We start from the raw sequence: 16042 nt of genomic DNA on the forward strand, positions 1-16042 counted from the left end.
CTCCAGATTAATGGGATTAGGGCAGGAGGGGCCCCACCCCGCAGATCCCGCCGCTCTGTGGGCGGTCCGGGCATAGAGCGCCCAGGGCAAGGTCCTGCGCGTCCAGCCTGCACTCGCCATGGGACCCAGGATGCACAGGGAACGTGCTGCCCCCGCCGCCAGGTGCGCGGGACCCCGGGAAGCAGCCCCCACTCGAGCTTGGAGTTGGGGACACGGGGTGGGGGAAGTAGAGAGGGGGCCCAGGGTGAGCGTGGGCCTCCCGGAAAGCCCGGCTGTGCTTCCGGGCTTCACCAGAACGCAGCTGTAGGCCGGTTTTGTCCCAGAGGCGGGACAAAGGAGCTGGAATGGGGAAGATGCCCCCACGCGGTAAAGGGAAGGAGAGGTGGAGAAAGGAAGACAGAGAACGGAAAGGATGGAGGAAAAAGGGAGAAAGTAAGAGAAAGGAGGAGGGGAAGTAAAACGGCCTGGCTGGGTACTCCCCCCAACTTTCTAAGACACGCCCCGTGGCCCCCTCCGCGCACCCTCAGGAGCGCGGCCTCGACGTCCCTCCACCGCGCCCCACCCCCACCCCAAGACACATCCTGTCCCGCCTGTGTCCCCCCACCCCCAACGCGCTGCACTCTCCAAGACACGCCCCGTTCGCCCCCCTGGCTGTCGCACTAGGGCTCAATCGGGGGACGTGGCCGGCACAGGGGACCGTGCTGAAGACCCCGGGACACGTTTCAGCCGGGATCAGCGCCACCCAGGCCTCGCGTCCCCTCGGGTTACGGGGCTGGGAGAGCACGGGGCCCGCCCCTTCCGCTCCAAGTCCCTTTACGCTCGCGCGCTCCTGTGCGCTCCTGTGCGCTCTTGCTGTTCCCGGCAACCAGCCTTTCAAACTGGTGCAGTAACTATGCGATCAGAACAGCTGAGCTGTATCTCCGGGTAGTGTCAGGGGTACTTTTAATCTCCCATTTATCCTTTTCAACTGTAAATGCCGCCTCCGCCCAGAGCCTCCCTCCTCCGCCGCGGTTATGGCGCCGCCGGAACTCCGGGGACCGGGGCGGAAGGCGCGGCCAGGCCTCTCGGCCCCGGGACGCGGCGGCGTCCGCCCTGAACGGCAGCGCTCAACCTCGTCGCCTTCCCGTTAGTGAGCTTTTATCTGAAGTGGCGTAAATTACAATGTGAGGGGAAGGAGGGGCCCAGATGAAAAAAGAAACCTAACTCTGGCACACCGAGCTAACTTAGGTGTTCTGCAGTGAGTGTTAATTGTGCAAGCAATCGGAACAAAGGAATCTACAGGCCATCCCTTGTTGAACCCTAATTTAGTGGAAATGCATAGCCCTGCCCAGCAAACGGGTTGGAAGTGCTGACTTTTCATTCCAAAGTATACACCTTTATTTCTGCCTTTTGGTTTTTTCTCCAGGAACAGCCTGTCAGTTCTACTCATTGTGTGTTTGCTTCTAAGGACTTGCGAATTAAAAGCAGCCAGTGCCTTTAAACCAAATATTCTACTGATAATGGCAGACGACCTTGGCATTGGGGATCTTGGTTGCTATGGGAACGATACACTGAGGTACAGTGCGCTGGTGGAGGGGCTGGTGGCGCTGGTGGTGCTCCTGCGGTGTGTGAGTGTCTGTGTGTATTTGGCTGAAGGATGCATTCAAAATGTGCCTGTACAAAGCAAGGAATTCCTCAGTGCCTCAGATGTCAACACCAAAAAAGTTATTTTTGGACAGGAAAAGAGAGTCCTACACCTTTCAAACAGCATAGAACCCTGGTGGGTGGGTGTATGTTTCTTTTGGCTGCCTTAACAAGGGACCACTCACACTGGGTGGCTTAAAACAACAGGAACTCATCGTCCCCCAGTCCTGGAGACCAGGAGTCTGCCCTCAAGGTGTCCCAGGGCCACGCTCCCTCCGGAGGCCCCAGGGGACGGTCCCTCCTGCCCCTTCCAGCTCCTGGGGGCTCCAGGCGTCCCTGAGCTGGTGGCCGCCTCCCTCCCATCTCTGCCTCTGTCTCCATGTGGCGTCCCCTCTCTGTCTGTGTCCCTGCTCTTCTGTCTCTGATGAGGACACTGTCATTGGGTTCAGGACCCCCTGATCCAGGACGACTTCATCTCAGATCCTTTACTCCAAACCATCCTTCACATTTGTCTAAGAGTCATTCAGACTCTTCTAGCACAGAGGCCATTTTCCCCTCGTAAGGTCGTCCCATGGCAGTTGTTCCAGCAACCACGCTGTTCAAAAACGCAGAAGTATGCTGGGCACGCTTTTGCGTTCTAAATCAGGGGCCCGCAGTGGGCCCTCTTTTCGGTAAAGGGCCACCCAAGGTCTGTGTGGCCTGTCCTTCTTTCCTTTCTATTTTCCCCAACTTTTCAAAAGTGTAGAAACGATTCTGAACTCCAGAGGGACTTTTAAAAAAATAGACCGAGAACTAGAGTTGGCCATAGATTGCGTGTATCCATGCAGTATCCTGCAGCAACACACATGATCTCAGCTGGAAAGCTGGCCGTCGGGGTTCCTACTTTGTAAGGGGGTGTCCCAGTCTAGTTTTTGATGTCTGACTGCTGACAGCTTTGAACCCACAGCCCTCCCTCTCCCCTTGGTGACCCACACCTGGACAAACTGAAAAGAAAACCCAGGTGTTCTGTCCTTTGGTGCTGGTGGGGGCTTCAAACCACACCAATGCCCGTGAGATCCCATCCTTCTCCGGCTCCAAACCACACTGTTGGAGAGGTGGCTCCCTGCCCCTGCAGGGGACCCAAACCTAAGTAATTCTAAAACCTGGTGATGGTTTAGAAGTATGACCCAGCCCATCCCGACGCCTCCCACACGGGCGTCTCCTGCTGGATGCACGCGCCCTTTCCTGAGAGTGACACATATGTGCTTTGCTCAGGACGCCAAATATCGACCGACTGGCAGAGGAAGGCGTGAGGCTCACCCAGCACCTGGCGGCCGCCCCGCTCTGTACCCCCAGCAGGGCTGCCTTCCTCACGGGGAGACACTCTCTCCGATCAGGTAGGTGTTGAGCAGACAACTGAGAAAAGGCCACGTCCGTGTCACGCGATGGTTGTCCTTAATCGTCGGTTGAGATACAAGGAAAGTGGTAAAAACATAATCTGGGGTTTCGTCATCCTACAGTTACATAAATACTGTGTTTTATGTATTCATACCAAAAGAAAGAGAAAAAAAAGTTGTGCTCATTGGGAATTCAGAAGGCGGAAGCTGTCCTGGGGTAGCTGGTTATGTTTGATGTTTTGTTGATTGGTTTAAATATTTGCATCAATATCGATGTGAAGTCAGGATTTCAGACGGGCTCTGGGTGGGTGGGGGGCTGAGTAATGCATCCCCCCCCAAAGATGCCACATTGTAATGCCCAGAATGAATGCGAATGCAGGTGTCCTTATGTGGCAGAGGGGAATTTGAAGACGTGATCAAGTTTAGGACCTGGAGGTGGGGACGTTATCCTGGATTATCCAGGTGGCCACAATGTCGTCACCTGGTAGAAGCTAGTAGCAAATAACCCCCCCACAGAAAATTTGTGACAACCGAAAATGACTCCATGCATTGCCAAGTTCCCTGGAGGGCAGAATCACCTTTGGTTGACAATCAGTATGGTAAATAGATGATAGATAGATAGATAGATAGATAGATAGATAGATAGATAGATAGATAGATAGATTAGATAGATTAGATAGATAGATTAGATAGATCGATTAGATAGATAGACAGACAGACAGACAGACAGATAGATAGATAGATAGATAGATAGATAGAAGGTAAATAGATAAACAGACCCCTGCAAAGTCGCAACATTTGTCACCCTCTGCACTGCTGACATTTGGGCTGGATGATTCTCTGTGGTGGCATTCTGGGCCACTGTACGGTTTTTCCACCTACGAGATGCTAGTGGCACTCCTTCCCAGTTGTGACAACTCAAAACGATTCTTGGTATTGCCAAGTGTCCCCCGGGGGCGGGGGTGGGGGGTGCAGAGTCATTCCCGGCTGAGAGGCCACTGCATCCCCCTGAAACCGAACGCTTCCTGTCTGGTCCACTCCACAGGCATGGAAGCCAGTGACGGATACCGGGCGCTTCAGTGGAACGCTGGCTCCGGCGGGCTCCCTGAGAATGAGACCACATTTGCAAGAATCCTGCAGCGGGAAGGTTACGCAACAGGCCTCATAGGTACGGCTCATGCCAGTCGGTCACCTTGAATATCAGCGATCACAAGAACCTGTATTCCTACAAAGGGAAGAGGGGATGTGTCAGAACCACAGTCTGGTGCCCGATCCATCAGACTTCTCTCTCGGCTTGTTTCCAATGTCGGAATGTTTGTCATTGACAAGTACATTCAGCATCTTGCTAGATTCACCTCTTTCGTTCCCTGGCCAGATCAATCTCCTCTCCTGATTTATCAGAAACTTGTCTAGAAACAGTCTTACCCCAAATGGCCACATACTACCTCGGAACCCTCAGAGTTCAAGGTCACTGGCTTGGTTTGCGTAGCAAGCTCAGGGAAGGGTCCCAAGGTCCCTCATTGTAAAGGAGGGTTGGCGGGGGTCCACAAGCCCACCTTTAGCCTGAGGAGCTCACCAGGAGGACTCCCAGAGCATACCATCATTGTCACAGCCGTGCCACACTACAGGGAACAGATACAGAGAAAATCAGCAAAGGGAACAGCACATGGGGTGACATCTGCAGGAGACCTGCCACAAGCTTCCAGAGTCTTCTCCCAGGGGAGTCACAAGGATGTGTTAATTTTTCCAGCAACACCTTGTGACATGTGACGTGTCATCACCAGAGAAACTACTTAGAGAGCGACCCAGGGCTTCTCCTGGGAGCCGGTCCCGTGGGCACCCACTGCCTGGCCCCTAGCCAGACTCATGTCCCAGAAGGGAGGGAGGTGTTCAGCGTGAACCACTGTTGGTGCAGACAGTTTGGGCATATCATTGAGGGGGTGACCTGAACCCTCTGGATAGTCAGTTCACAGACACTAGCCAAGGGACAAGCTCGCAGGATGGCTTTTCTAAGGATGGCAGCATCAGGCTGCTGGTTTACCTGTTACCAGCACAGAAAGGGAGGGAGAGGTGCCCACCTGCCATGGACCAGACTCTCTGCTTGTCACGTGCTTGTCGCTGCTTCTATTCCTTGTTCAGCCTGCGGGTTTAGAAGTAGGAACCCCACCTGACACGCTAGAAATGGATGCCAAAGGATGAGTTGGTCTGTGCCAACACCACGGTCATGGTATAACTGAGTCGGATCTGTGGGGTCTCTTTTATAACGGGCACTAATGTCATCACTCTGTCTTTTGGCAGTTTAATTTGCAGGCCTCCGGCACCACACCTAAGAGAGTTCACAACAGCCCACATGACCTAATTCCTCCCAAAAGCCCCACCTCCTAATACCATCACATTGGGTGTTAGCATTCAACATATGAATTTGGGGGGGACACAAGCATTCACTCCATAGCATCTCCCATCTCCAGTGACTTTCTGAAGGACTTTTTACACATCTGCAATCTCATCTTTATTTCTCTCTTCAGTCCCAAGAAGGATCGACTAGATCATTACATTACCAACTCACTACTGTTGGGTCAATATGTCAGACCTCGTAGCCTTCCTTAAATGTCCTATTCTGTGAGCAGAGTTTTTTTTAAAAACTGGATACGTGGATTTATTTGTGTGTTTACCAGAATTGGCAGGCCTGTGTACCCGTTCCTTATGTAAGTCTTTCTTTCTTTTTTCTTTAATTAGAAATATTGGGGAACAGTGTGTTTTTCCAGGACCCATCAGCTTCATGTCAATTCGTTTTCAATCTAGTTGTGGAGGGCATAGCTCACTGGCCCATGTGGGAATCGAACCGGCAACCTTGGTGTTATGAGCACCACACTCCAACCACTGAGCCAACCAGCCACCCAGAGTCTTTATTTCTTGGTCCTCGCACTCGATCTGTATTTGGAAAAGGCTCTTCACGTTCCAAGTGGTAGAAAACCTTTGAGGCGGGAGATCCATTTGCATCGTTTTCTTTACCCTACCTCTTTATTTTCATTTTCTTAAATGTGAACAGGGCACTAAAGGTAGGTCTCTGGGTTTGGAACTAGAACACACTCCTGCAGGTTTTGAAGACATCGTGTGAGAGGTGGGAGGGAAGAGGGGGAGCGGAGACCTGGTGTATCGTCTGCACGTGGAGGTAAGGTCTATCAGTAGGTCGGAACCTTATTTATTCTGTTTTGTGCCTCAGAGTAAGCTGCCTGAGGGTCTGGGGCACGTTACATAAAAGTGCCACGGACAATCCAGTTCTTTGGACATCGTCCTGCAATTTAACATGTTGGGTTCCTCGTGTTCCATCTCTGTGACATTGTTATAACAGTCATTGCTTTTGGGGGGAAAAAATCTGTAAGAGCTTCTTGATTAGTCGTGAGTGGAGACAGACAGTTACTTTCGCTGTCATAAGATTATTCAAGAGCCACCTCCCCTTTTCAAGTGGTTTGCTTTTAGGTAAAAAAAGAAAAAAAAATCAGTCAATGATATTTTGTGAATTATGTAATAGCCAGAATCATGTCGGCTTGCGAGCTTGTGATCCTCCACACTCCAGAAAATCTTAACTGTGAATCATTTTATAATTATCATTATGTTGAAACGTTCACCAGTATTCACGAACGGTGATCTATCCATTTAAACGCCAGTATCAAACTCACTTTATTCCTTCCTTTTTTCAAATGTCCATTACATTTCTTTTCTGTTTCAAATTTCCATTATATTCCTTTTATATTGCAAATGTTGCTGTTGCATACTTTCTTTTTTTTTTTTAATTAAAGTTTACTGGGGTGACAGTTGTCAGTAAAGTTACATAGGTTTCAGGTGTACAATTCTGTAATACATCATCTATAAATCCCATTGTGTGTTCACCACCCAGAGTCAGTTCTCCTTCCATCACCATGTATTTGATCCCCTTTACCCTCATCTACCACCCTCCTCCCCACTCATACTTTCGTTTCCATGAGAACATCCAAATTATCCTGCGAAGGTGATTTGTATCCTATCCGACAGACTACCTCCAAGGTACGTTCTTGTCTTAACTTTTCGCTTTTATCTTCAGGAAAGTGGCACCAGGGCGTAAACTGTGAATCCCGCACGGACCACTGCCACCACCCACTCAACCACGGGTTCGACTATTTCTACGGCATGCCTTTCACCCTTGTCAACGACTGTCACCCAGGCCGGCCCCCGGAAGTGGACGCGTCCCTGAGAGCACAGCTCTGTCACTACACCCAGCTCATGGCGCTGGGAATTCTGACGCTTGCTGCTGGCAGAACCTGTGGGTTCGTCTCCGTTTCCTGGAAAGCAGTGATGGGTCTGGCCTGCCTGGTCTTTCTGTTTTTCGTCTCCTGGTACAGCAGCTTTGGATTTGTGGGTCGTTGGAATTGTATCCTGATGAGAAACCATGACATCATGGAACAGCCCATGGTTTTGGAGGGAACGGCCCATCGTCTGCTAAAGGAAGCTATTTCCTATATTGAAAGGTAATTAAATGATCATGGTTTTCCCCTTCTTTATTTTTTTTATTTATTTTTCAACTACAATTGACATATAATATTATATACAGTGGTACGTCGGTTTTCTAACATCTCCGTTGACGATCATTTCGGTTTACAAACGCCGTACATTTTATGGATCTCTGGTATGATGAGATAGTAAAATTCATGCTAAATTTGCAGTTTTAGGGGTTGATTTTAAAGGTCTGGAACGGATTAATCCATTTTGCGTTACTTTCTATGGGAAAACCGTGCCTCGGTTTTCGAATGTTTCAGAACTCGAACGGTCTTCCGGAACGGATTACGTTCGAAAACCGAGGTACCACTGTACTCGTTTCAGGTGTACAGCATAGTGGTTAGACATTTATATACCTTATGAAGTGATCCCCCCGGTAAGTCTAGTCCCCACCTGGCACCATGCACAGTTATTACCATATTATTGACTATATTCCCTGTGCTGTACTTTACATCCCCGTGACTATTTTGTAGCTGCCAATTTGTATTTCTTCATCCCTTCCCCTATTTCACCCAACCTTTTAACCCCCTTCCATCTAGCAACCATTAGTTTTTCTCTGTGAGTCTATTTCTGTCTTGTTTGTTCATTTGTTCTGTTCTTTAAATGCCACATATAAGTGAGATTATATGGTATTTGTCTTTCTCTGTCTAGCTTCTCTCACTCAGCATAATACCCTCTAGGTCCATCCATGTTGCGGCAAATGGTAAGATTTCATTCTCTTTATCGCCACGTAATATTCCATTGTATAAATGCACCACAGTTTCTTTATCCAGTCGTCTATTGATGGGCATTTCAGTTGTTTGCTTATCTTGGCTATTGTGAACAGTGCTGCAGCAAACATAGGGGTTTGCATATCTTTTCAAATCAGTGTTTTGGATTTCTTCAGATAAATACCCAGGAGTGGAATTGCTGGGTCTTATGGTCGTTCTATTTTTAATTTTTTGAGGACCCTCCATACTGATTTCCATAGTGGCTGCACCCGTTTGCAATCCTAACAGTGCACTAGGGTTCCCTTTTCTGCACATCCTCGCCAGCACTTGCTGTTTGGTGATTTACTGATGATAGCCATTTTGACTGGGGTGAGGCGGTATCTCCTTGCGGTTTTTATTTGCTTTTCTCTGATGATTACTGAGGTTGAGCATTTTTTCATGTGTTTGTTGCCCATGTTAAACCATCCCATTTTAAAGAGGAAATGCGTTTTCAGAGCCTCTGAGTCTCTTTTTCATCTTTGGGATTCTATACACTGGCCTTCTCAGCAGATGGGTCTGAAGAATTCAGCCTTGTAGAGGGATGGGTTTCCAGGACTCGGGTGTCTGCTGCAACGTCATGGATCATGTGTTGCTGACACGAATGCCGTTATGTTTGAAGGTTGTTTTTTTTTGCTTTCAGAAACAAGGACAGGCCATTCCTGCTCTTCGTTTCTTTGTTGCATGTACACATCCCCCTGGTAACCACAAAAGAGTTCCTTGGGAAGAGTCAGCATGGCTTATATGGTGACAATGTGGAAGAAATGGACTGGCTCATCGGTGAGCTGGGGCACCCCTGACCATTACTGACTGTTGGGCCCCCTGTGACAGTAAGCAGTGCGTTGGCCATCTCACTGTGAACCAGGTTGCAGAACAATAGGAAGAGGGAGGAAATTCTTCCATGTCCTGTATGTGCTCGTGTAGTGTTTCCAATTTCTTAAGTCTCCTTCTGCACAGAAACGGTCCTCCCACCAAGTCCATCGTTTAAAGCCCTCGGGAGACATTACGGAAAGTGAAGCAATGTTGATATTTTTCAAAATCGCTTTCCTTCTCTGGCCTGGAGACAGCCTGGAGAGAACCAAGGAGATTGTAGACTCTTAAAAAAGAAACTGTAGGCATGAAAATCCTTGCAGTAGAGGATGGCATGTGGCAACCCCTCAGAGATGCTCCCGGTCCTGGATTCCTCCTGCATGAGACATCCCTGGGACACCCACATTCTCACCAGGTCCCCATCCACATGCATTTATCGTTATGGACATCTGTGCACATGCATCCATAGTGTGTTCAAAAGACCTGCCAGCTTTATGTGTTTTCCGTATTATTGCTATCTTTGTAAGCAGGTCTCTGAACCCTACCGTAGGAGACGAATGATGTATGCCTTCACACTTTGTGATTTCATTCATCACCGTGGCCTCCTGGAGACTGGGGTCCCTTTTTAGCAAGGGGTGACGTACATCGAAAGGGGGAACCGTGTGTGTTCGCTGATGCTAGCTTACTCACGTTGCCTGAAACGTTCCGTTTTGCGTACAGGCAGAATTCTGAATGCCCTTGAGGAACGTGGCCTGACAAACACCACGTTCACATACTTCACCTCTGACCACGGAGGACATCTAGAGGCAAGAAGTGAACACGGCCAGCTGGGCGGATGGAATGGCATCTATAGAGGTAAGACCGATGGACCCTGGGGTTAGAGGACAGACTCGTGACAAGCACATGGGTCCCAGCAGTGAAGGGTGCAGACCGGGTGGACATTGGAAAGAGTGGACTCTTTCAAAGGGCGTTTCTTGAGCATCTATTATAGACCACCTTCTGCCTGCCTAGTTGCCACGATAGAGAGAGGAAGACCCATGCCTTCCCCTTAAAGGTTTGCATTTTAAAAGAAGAAACAGATGTACAAATAAATAATTAAGAAGGGATTCGGAAGTACAAATTGGTAGTAACAAAAGAGTCATGGGGATGTAAAGCACAGCACAGGGAATATACTTAATAATATTTTAAGAACTGTGTATGGTGCCAAGTGGGGACTAGACTTATCAGGAGATCACATCATAACTTAGATAAACGTCTAACCACTATGCTGTACACCTGAGACTAATGTAAAATAATACTGGATGTGAACTATAATTTTTTTAAAACATTGTCATAGGCTATATAGAACCACATATGGAATATAGTCAATAATATTCTAATAACTGTGTGTGGTGCCAGGTGGGGACTAGACTAACTGGGGAGAATCACTTCGTAAGTTATATATAGATGTCTAACCACCATGCTATACACCTGAAACAAATAATAATAATAAAAGAAAGATAAAAATGTATTGCGCACTTACCGAAAAAAAATAAAAAAGCATTAGTGGGGCAGTGTGTGTAGGACCTTTGTATTCCAGTAGATCCTGTCCCATTTAGGGAGTCACACCTTTATATTACAGCTATTTTTTTAAACTCTGACACACTTGATCGTGTGAGTCACAAATTCCATCCTAGTGAGTCCCACCTGTGGAAACGCACCTGTAAAAAACCCCCATCAACACTTGGGGTGCTTCTGCAGTCAATTCCGAGAGGAGCCAGGACACTGAGTCCCGACGCACACGCTGCCGGCCGAGGTGGGACGGGGGGTCGTTCTGCCCGCTCGTTTCAGCTCTCAGACGGTGAACATGTCCCCTCCCTGGTGTATGCAGGCTGGACGATCTCCTGGACAGCCCTAACAGTGCCCTTTGCTTACAGGTGGCAAAGGCATGGGCGGCTGGGAAGGTGGGATCCGAGTCCCGGGAATCGTCCGCTGGCCTGGGGTGCTCCCGGCCGGCCGGGTGATCCAGGAGCCCACCAGCCTGATGGATGTCTTCCCCACGGTGGTGCAGCTGGCGGGCGGCCAGGTGCCCCAAGACAGGTACACATACGAGAAGACCACCTGCTCCCTGACGCCTGAGACCTCTTCCCTTCTCTCTTTCACATTTAGGGGGGAAAACACTACAAGGACATAGGGACACTGAGAATATTCTCCCGTCCTCAGATGCAGGGGACAATAACCACCTACAATAACCATCTTCAGGAAAGCATAGGTTTAAATAAAAGATTGGGTCACGCCGCCCATTTGTGCACTTTTGGGCAAACAGCAGAGCTCAGCATACCAAGCAGGAGATTGAATCATTGGAAGGCGATGCATTGAAAAACCTCTCCCTGGAATTAAAATGCCATCGTGCCTCCAAGTGGATGGAGCTACAAAGATATGACTTAAAAATGGCATTCACCTCGAAAACAGCCAAAGCATCTCTAACATAGGACAAGAAACAGAAACAGAAGTCAGTGTTTTGATAATGAGTTGCTTTGATTCCACTTACAGGACCAAACAAATACTCCAGTGTGAGGGATAATATACAACAGCAGGGATCCTGTCCCCAGCTTTTCATCACAGGAAAGCATTTTCTTTGTGTTCCATCAGGGTTCTCCAGAGAACCTATAATATATATACAGTCTGTGTGTGTGTGTGTGTGTGTAAAATAAGACATTTATTTTAAGGTCATACAGTTGTGGAAGCTGGCAACTTGAAATCCATATGTCAGGCCAGCAGGGTGGAAACTCAGGCAGAATTTGTCTTACAGTCTTCAGGCAGAATTCTGTCTCATCTGGGAAAGCTCAGGCTTTGCTGGGAACAGCCTTCAACAGCTCGTACAAAGCCCACCTTCACTGATGGCGGGTCTGGTCTCGCCAGGGTCTGTGGATTGCACATACCGTGTTTCCCCCAAAATAAGACCGGGTCTTATATAATTTTTGCTCCAAAAGATGCATCAGGGCTTATGTTCGGGGATGTCCTCCTGAAAAATCATGCTAGGGCTTCTTTTCCTTTGAGGTCTTATTTTCAGGGAAACACAGTACAAAGTACCTGAATGATAACACCCAGACTAGGGTTTCGGCAGACCCCTGGGCGTCCTTACCCAGCCAAGTAGACACGTGAATCCGAACCATCCCAATTATAGCGTAATTTTCGGTAGCACCACAGGCTTCAAGTGCTGTAGAGCTGTAAGGACAAGTCCTACATTCGGTTCAGATTAAGGGGTTTTTGAAATTACAAGTTCTTTAGAAGGAAGGACCTCGGGTCACGTTCCCTTGGCCAGCTCTTGTATACACGCAACAACGTCCCTGGGAGTCTGTTAAGATTTACAAGGTTTCTGCAGCCCCAGCTCTCCACCGGGAGGCATGGGCAGTCCAGCTGGAACTTGAGACTTTGTGTTAACATCTGAGGTCAGAATGGGGTGTGTGTCTGTTGATGTAATGCTGCATCTCAGACAACCCTGAAACTCAGTCACTTTGTGTCTTAAAACACCGATAGGTATGTAGGTCAGCACCTGGCAGCCTGGTGAGTGCTCAGGGAGCCACGTAATCTCTGAGCCACGTGCCATTAGGTGGGGCTCCTGCAGAGTGCAATCTGGTGCCAGGTGCACACGAAGCGCAGGGGGTCTTGGTGTGACTCCTTCCTCTGGTCTCTTCACTGAGTCAGGGTGATGGATGGTCATAGCCTGCTGCCCTTGCTGCAAGAAGCTGATGAGCACTCGGCACACGACTTCCTCTTTCACTACTGCGGGAAGTACCTTCATGCGGCACGCTGGCATGACAAGCACAGTGAGTACACACCTTCCCCTCGACGCTGGGGGGCTCATGTGAGCATGCTTCTCCAGGGACGCAGAACTGAGGGGAGGGTTGGGTGGGGGGATGCATGTGTGAGTGGATGGATGGATGATGGACAGATGGGTGGGTGGATGGATGGGTGGATGGTGGATGGATGGATGGATGGATGGATGACGGATGGATGGTGGATGGATGGATGATGGATGGACAGATGGGTGGGTGGGTGGCTGGATGGATGGTGGACGGATGGATGGATGGATGGGTGAGTGGGTGGATGGATGGACGGATGGATGGTGGATGGATGGATGATGGATGGACAGATGGGTGGGTGGGTGGATGGATGGATGGTGGATGGATGGATGGATGGATGGATGGTGGACGGATGGATGGGTGGGTGGATGGATGTATGATGGATGGACAGATGGGTGGGTTGGTGGATGGGTGGATGGTGGATGGATGATGGATGGATGGATGGATGGATGATGGATGGATGGATGGATGGATGGATGGATGATGGATGGATGGATGGATGATGGATGGATGGATGGATGGATGGATGGTGGATGGATGGATGGATGGACGGCTGGTTGATGGACGGGGTGGATGTGTGGGTGGGTGGATGGATGATGGACGGATGCGTGGATGGATAGGTATAGAGATAGACTGATGATAGACAGACAGATAGATATAGAGGTGGGTGGATGGATAGGTAGATGATAGATGGTGAATAGATGATAGAAAATCACATAGATCAATAGATAATAGCTATATAGACAGGAAGAAGATAGATTTGATGGATAAATGGTAGGTAGGTAGGTGATGATAGATAAATAGATAGATAGATAGATAGATAGATAGATAGATAGATAGATAGATAGATAGATCGATCGATCATAGATGATAGAAAATTACATTGGTAATTAGATGATGGCTATGTAGACAAGAAGATGATAGATTAAATAGGTGAATGTAGACAGGTGATAGATGGATAGATAGGTTGATCGATAAAAGATATGTACCTAGCTAGCTAGGTAGATGGTAGGCAGCTGGACAGGAAAATTATAAATTAAATAGATTAGATAGGTAGGTGATAGATAGGCAGAAGTGAAAGATAGATGTGGGTAGATGGATGGTTGGATGGATGGATGGTTGGATGGATGGAGAGATTTTAAAGAACTGCCTCACGTGGCTGTGAGGGCTGGCAAGTGTGAAATCTGCAGGGCGGATACCCAGGCAGTGAAGAGCTGATGCCGCCATCTTGAGTCTGAAGGCTGGACGCTCCGGCAGAATTTGTGTGCTGTGGTCTGGAGGCAGAATTCCTTCCTCTCTGGGGAACCTCGGCCTTTTTTCTCTTCTGTCCTCAACCGATTGGGTGAGGCCCACCCCAGGAGGCTGAGCAATCTACTTCACTGCAAGCCTACCTGCTTCGATGGTAAACTCATCTTAAAAAAAATGCCTTCATGGTGACGTCTAGACTACTGTTTGAGCACTTATCTGGGGACCATGTCCTAGCCATGTTGTTGACACCTGAAATTCACCATCACGAAGCACATCCCTTTCTTCCAGAGAAGAGTCACTCAGTAGAATCACGCAGAGGGTGACGGCTGGTGCTGGCCGTGTTTGCAGGGGAAGGCACATGCCAGCTGCGCTCCGTGCTCTGATCGACTTTATTATCTGCCACGTACCCAAACGAACCCCTAGAGGACATAGCAGGACTTCTGCCAGTCGTGCTATTGCCAGGTGCTCCTCGCTTCTGTTTGCAGACGTAAGAGGGGGGCACTCAACAATTGAAACACAGGCAAGGGGCACGCATATTCTAACGGCATCTGTGGTTCTGATCCCCACACGGCCACAGTGAGCCCTTCTGGACGAGTCCCTTTGCTGCTCTGTGCCTGGAGCACACGTGTACACACATGGACACGTGCACAGCCCCCCCCATGTGACAATGCTAGTAACACCTGTGCACGACCCACCCTGCCTTCTCCCTTCTCTTTCTCTGTCCTGTGGCGTGTGCGTGATCGTTCCCCAGTGCTGGTACCTGGGTCAGGTGTTTACCATCGTTCAGGTTTCTGCTCCCCTGACCACCTCCCTGTTTGCATTCAGGTGGAAGACTCTGGAAGGTCCATTACATGACTCCACAGTTCCACCCCGAGGGAGCTGGGGCCTGCTACGGCCGAGGCGTGTGCCCCTGTTCTGGGGACGGAGTGACCCAGCACAGCCCCCCTTTGCTGTTTGACCTCTCCAAGGATCCTTCCGAGGCACGGCCCCTCTCCCCCGGCACTGAGCCCCTGTACCAGGCGGTGATCGCCACGGTGGGCGAGGCGGTGAGGAACCACAGGAAGACGCTGAGTCCCGTCCCCCAGCAGTTTTCACTGAGCAACATCCTGTGGAAGCCGTGGCTGCAGCCGTGCTGTGGGACCTTCCCCTTCTGCTCTTGCAGCCAGGACGGAGACCACAGTGAGACATGACGTCCCATCGTCCGGGTGGCTGCCGTCACAAAGACAGGACCGAACACGGGCTGGCGAGGACGTGGCGGAAAGGGAGCTCTGTCCTGCCCTGTCGGTGGGCACGTAAATGGGTGCAGCCACTATGGGAAACAGTAGGGAGGGTCCTCAGAAAATTAGCACTACGTTATGACCCAGCAATTCCACTTCTGGGTATTTATCTGAAGAACTCCAGAACCCCGATTTTGAAAAGATAGATGCACCCCTGTGTTCATTGCAGCCTTATTCACAATAGGCAAGATATGGAAGCAACCTAAGTGTCCATCAATGGATGCTGGGATACAGAAGAGATGCAGACATGACGGCTTAGAACAGGTGATGAGTTAACAGGTTAAATCAATGGGGATCATGTGACCGTGTGTGTGTGTATGTCAAATCTAATACGCCCTACATACATACAACTTCATTTGTCAATTATACCCCCATAAATCTGGAAAACACAGTTCTCCAAAGACAGGGACCATGACAGGGGACCCAAGCAAGAGCGACAAGAGTCCACACAAATCTATCATGCGGTCCTGGCTTACGTTCCCCTTTCTCCAGGAGCATATCCTGGGGGGTCGCTTTTCTCATCTCTGTACGTGCACATAGACAAAAATCGAACACAAAACTGTAAAACAGTAAACAGACTTGAA

At 49.3% G+C, this 16042-nt stretch overlaps 1 protein-coding gene across 6 annotated transcripts; it reads left to right on the forward strand.

The window, feature by feature from the left end:
* The first annotated feature begins 6 nt into the window (after positions 1-6).
* ARSD (arylsulfatase D) lies at positions 7-16042 on the forward strand. Of its 6 annotated transcripts, none has more exons than XM_033117431.1 (10): positions 7-162; positions 1406-1555; positions 2878-2999; positions 4045-4167; positions 7081-7504; positions 8922-9058; positions 9809-9943; positions 11005-11167; positions 12776-12897; positions 15007-16042. In XM_033117431.1, exons 1-10 carry the CDS (start codon positions 119-121, stop codon positions 15369-15371), a joined length of 1785 nt encoding a protein of 594 aa, XP_032973322.1. In that variant the 5' UTR covers positions 7-118; the 3' UTR covers positions 15372-16042. The 6 variants fall into 6 exon arrangements, with proteins under 6 accessions (XP_032973322.1, XP_032973630.1, XP_032973485.1 ...); XM_033117739.1 differs by lacking the exon at positions 15007-16042 and adding an exon at positions 14124-14896; XM_033117594.1 differs by lacking the exon at positions 7-162 and adding an exon at positions 202-432.

The sequence above is a fragment of the Rhinolophus ferrumequinum genome, chromosome X, assembly GCF_004115265.2.
Source record: "Rhinolophus ferrumequinum isolate MPI-CBG mRhiFer1 chromosome X, mRhiFer1_v1.p, whole genome shotgun sequence".
In the NCBI taxonomy this organism is placed as follows: Eukaryota; Metazoa; Chordata; class Mammalia; order Chiroptera; family Rhinolophidae; genus Rhinolophus; species Rhinolophus ferrumequinum.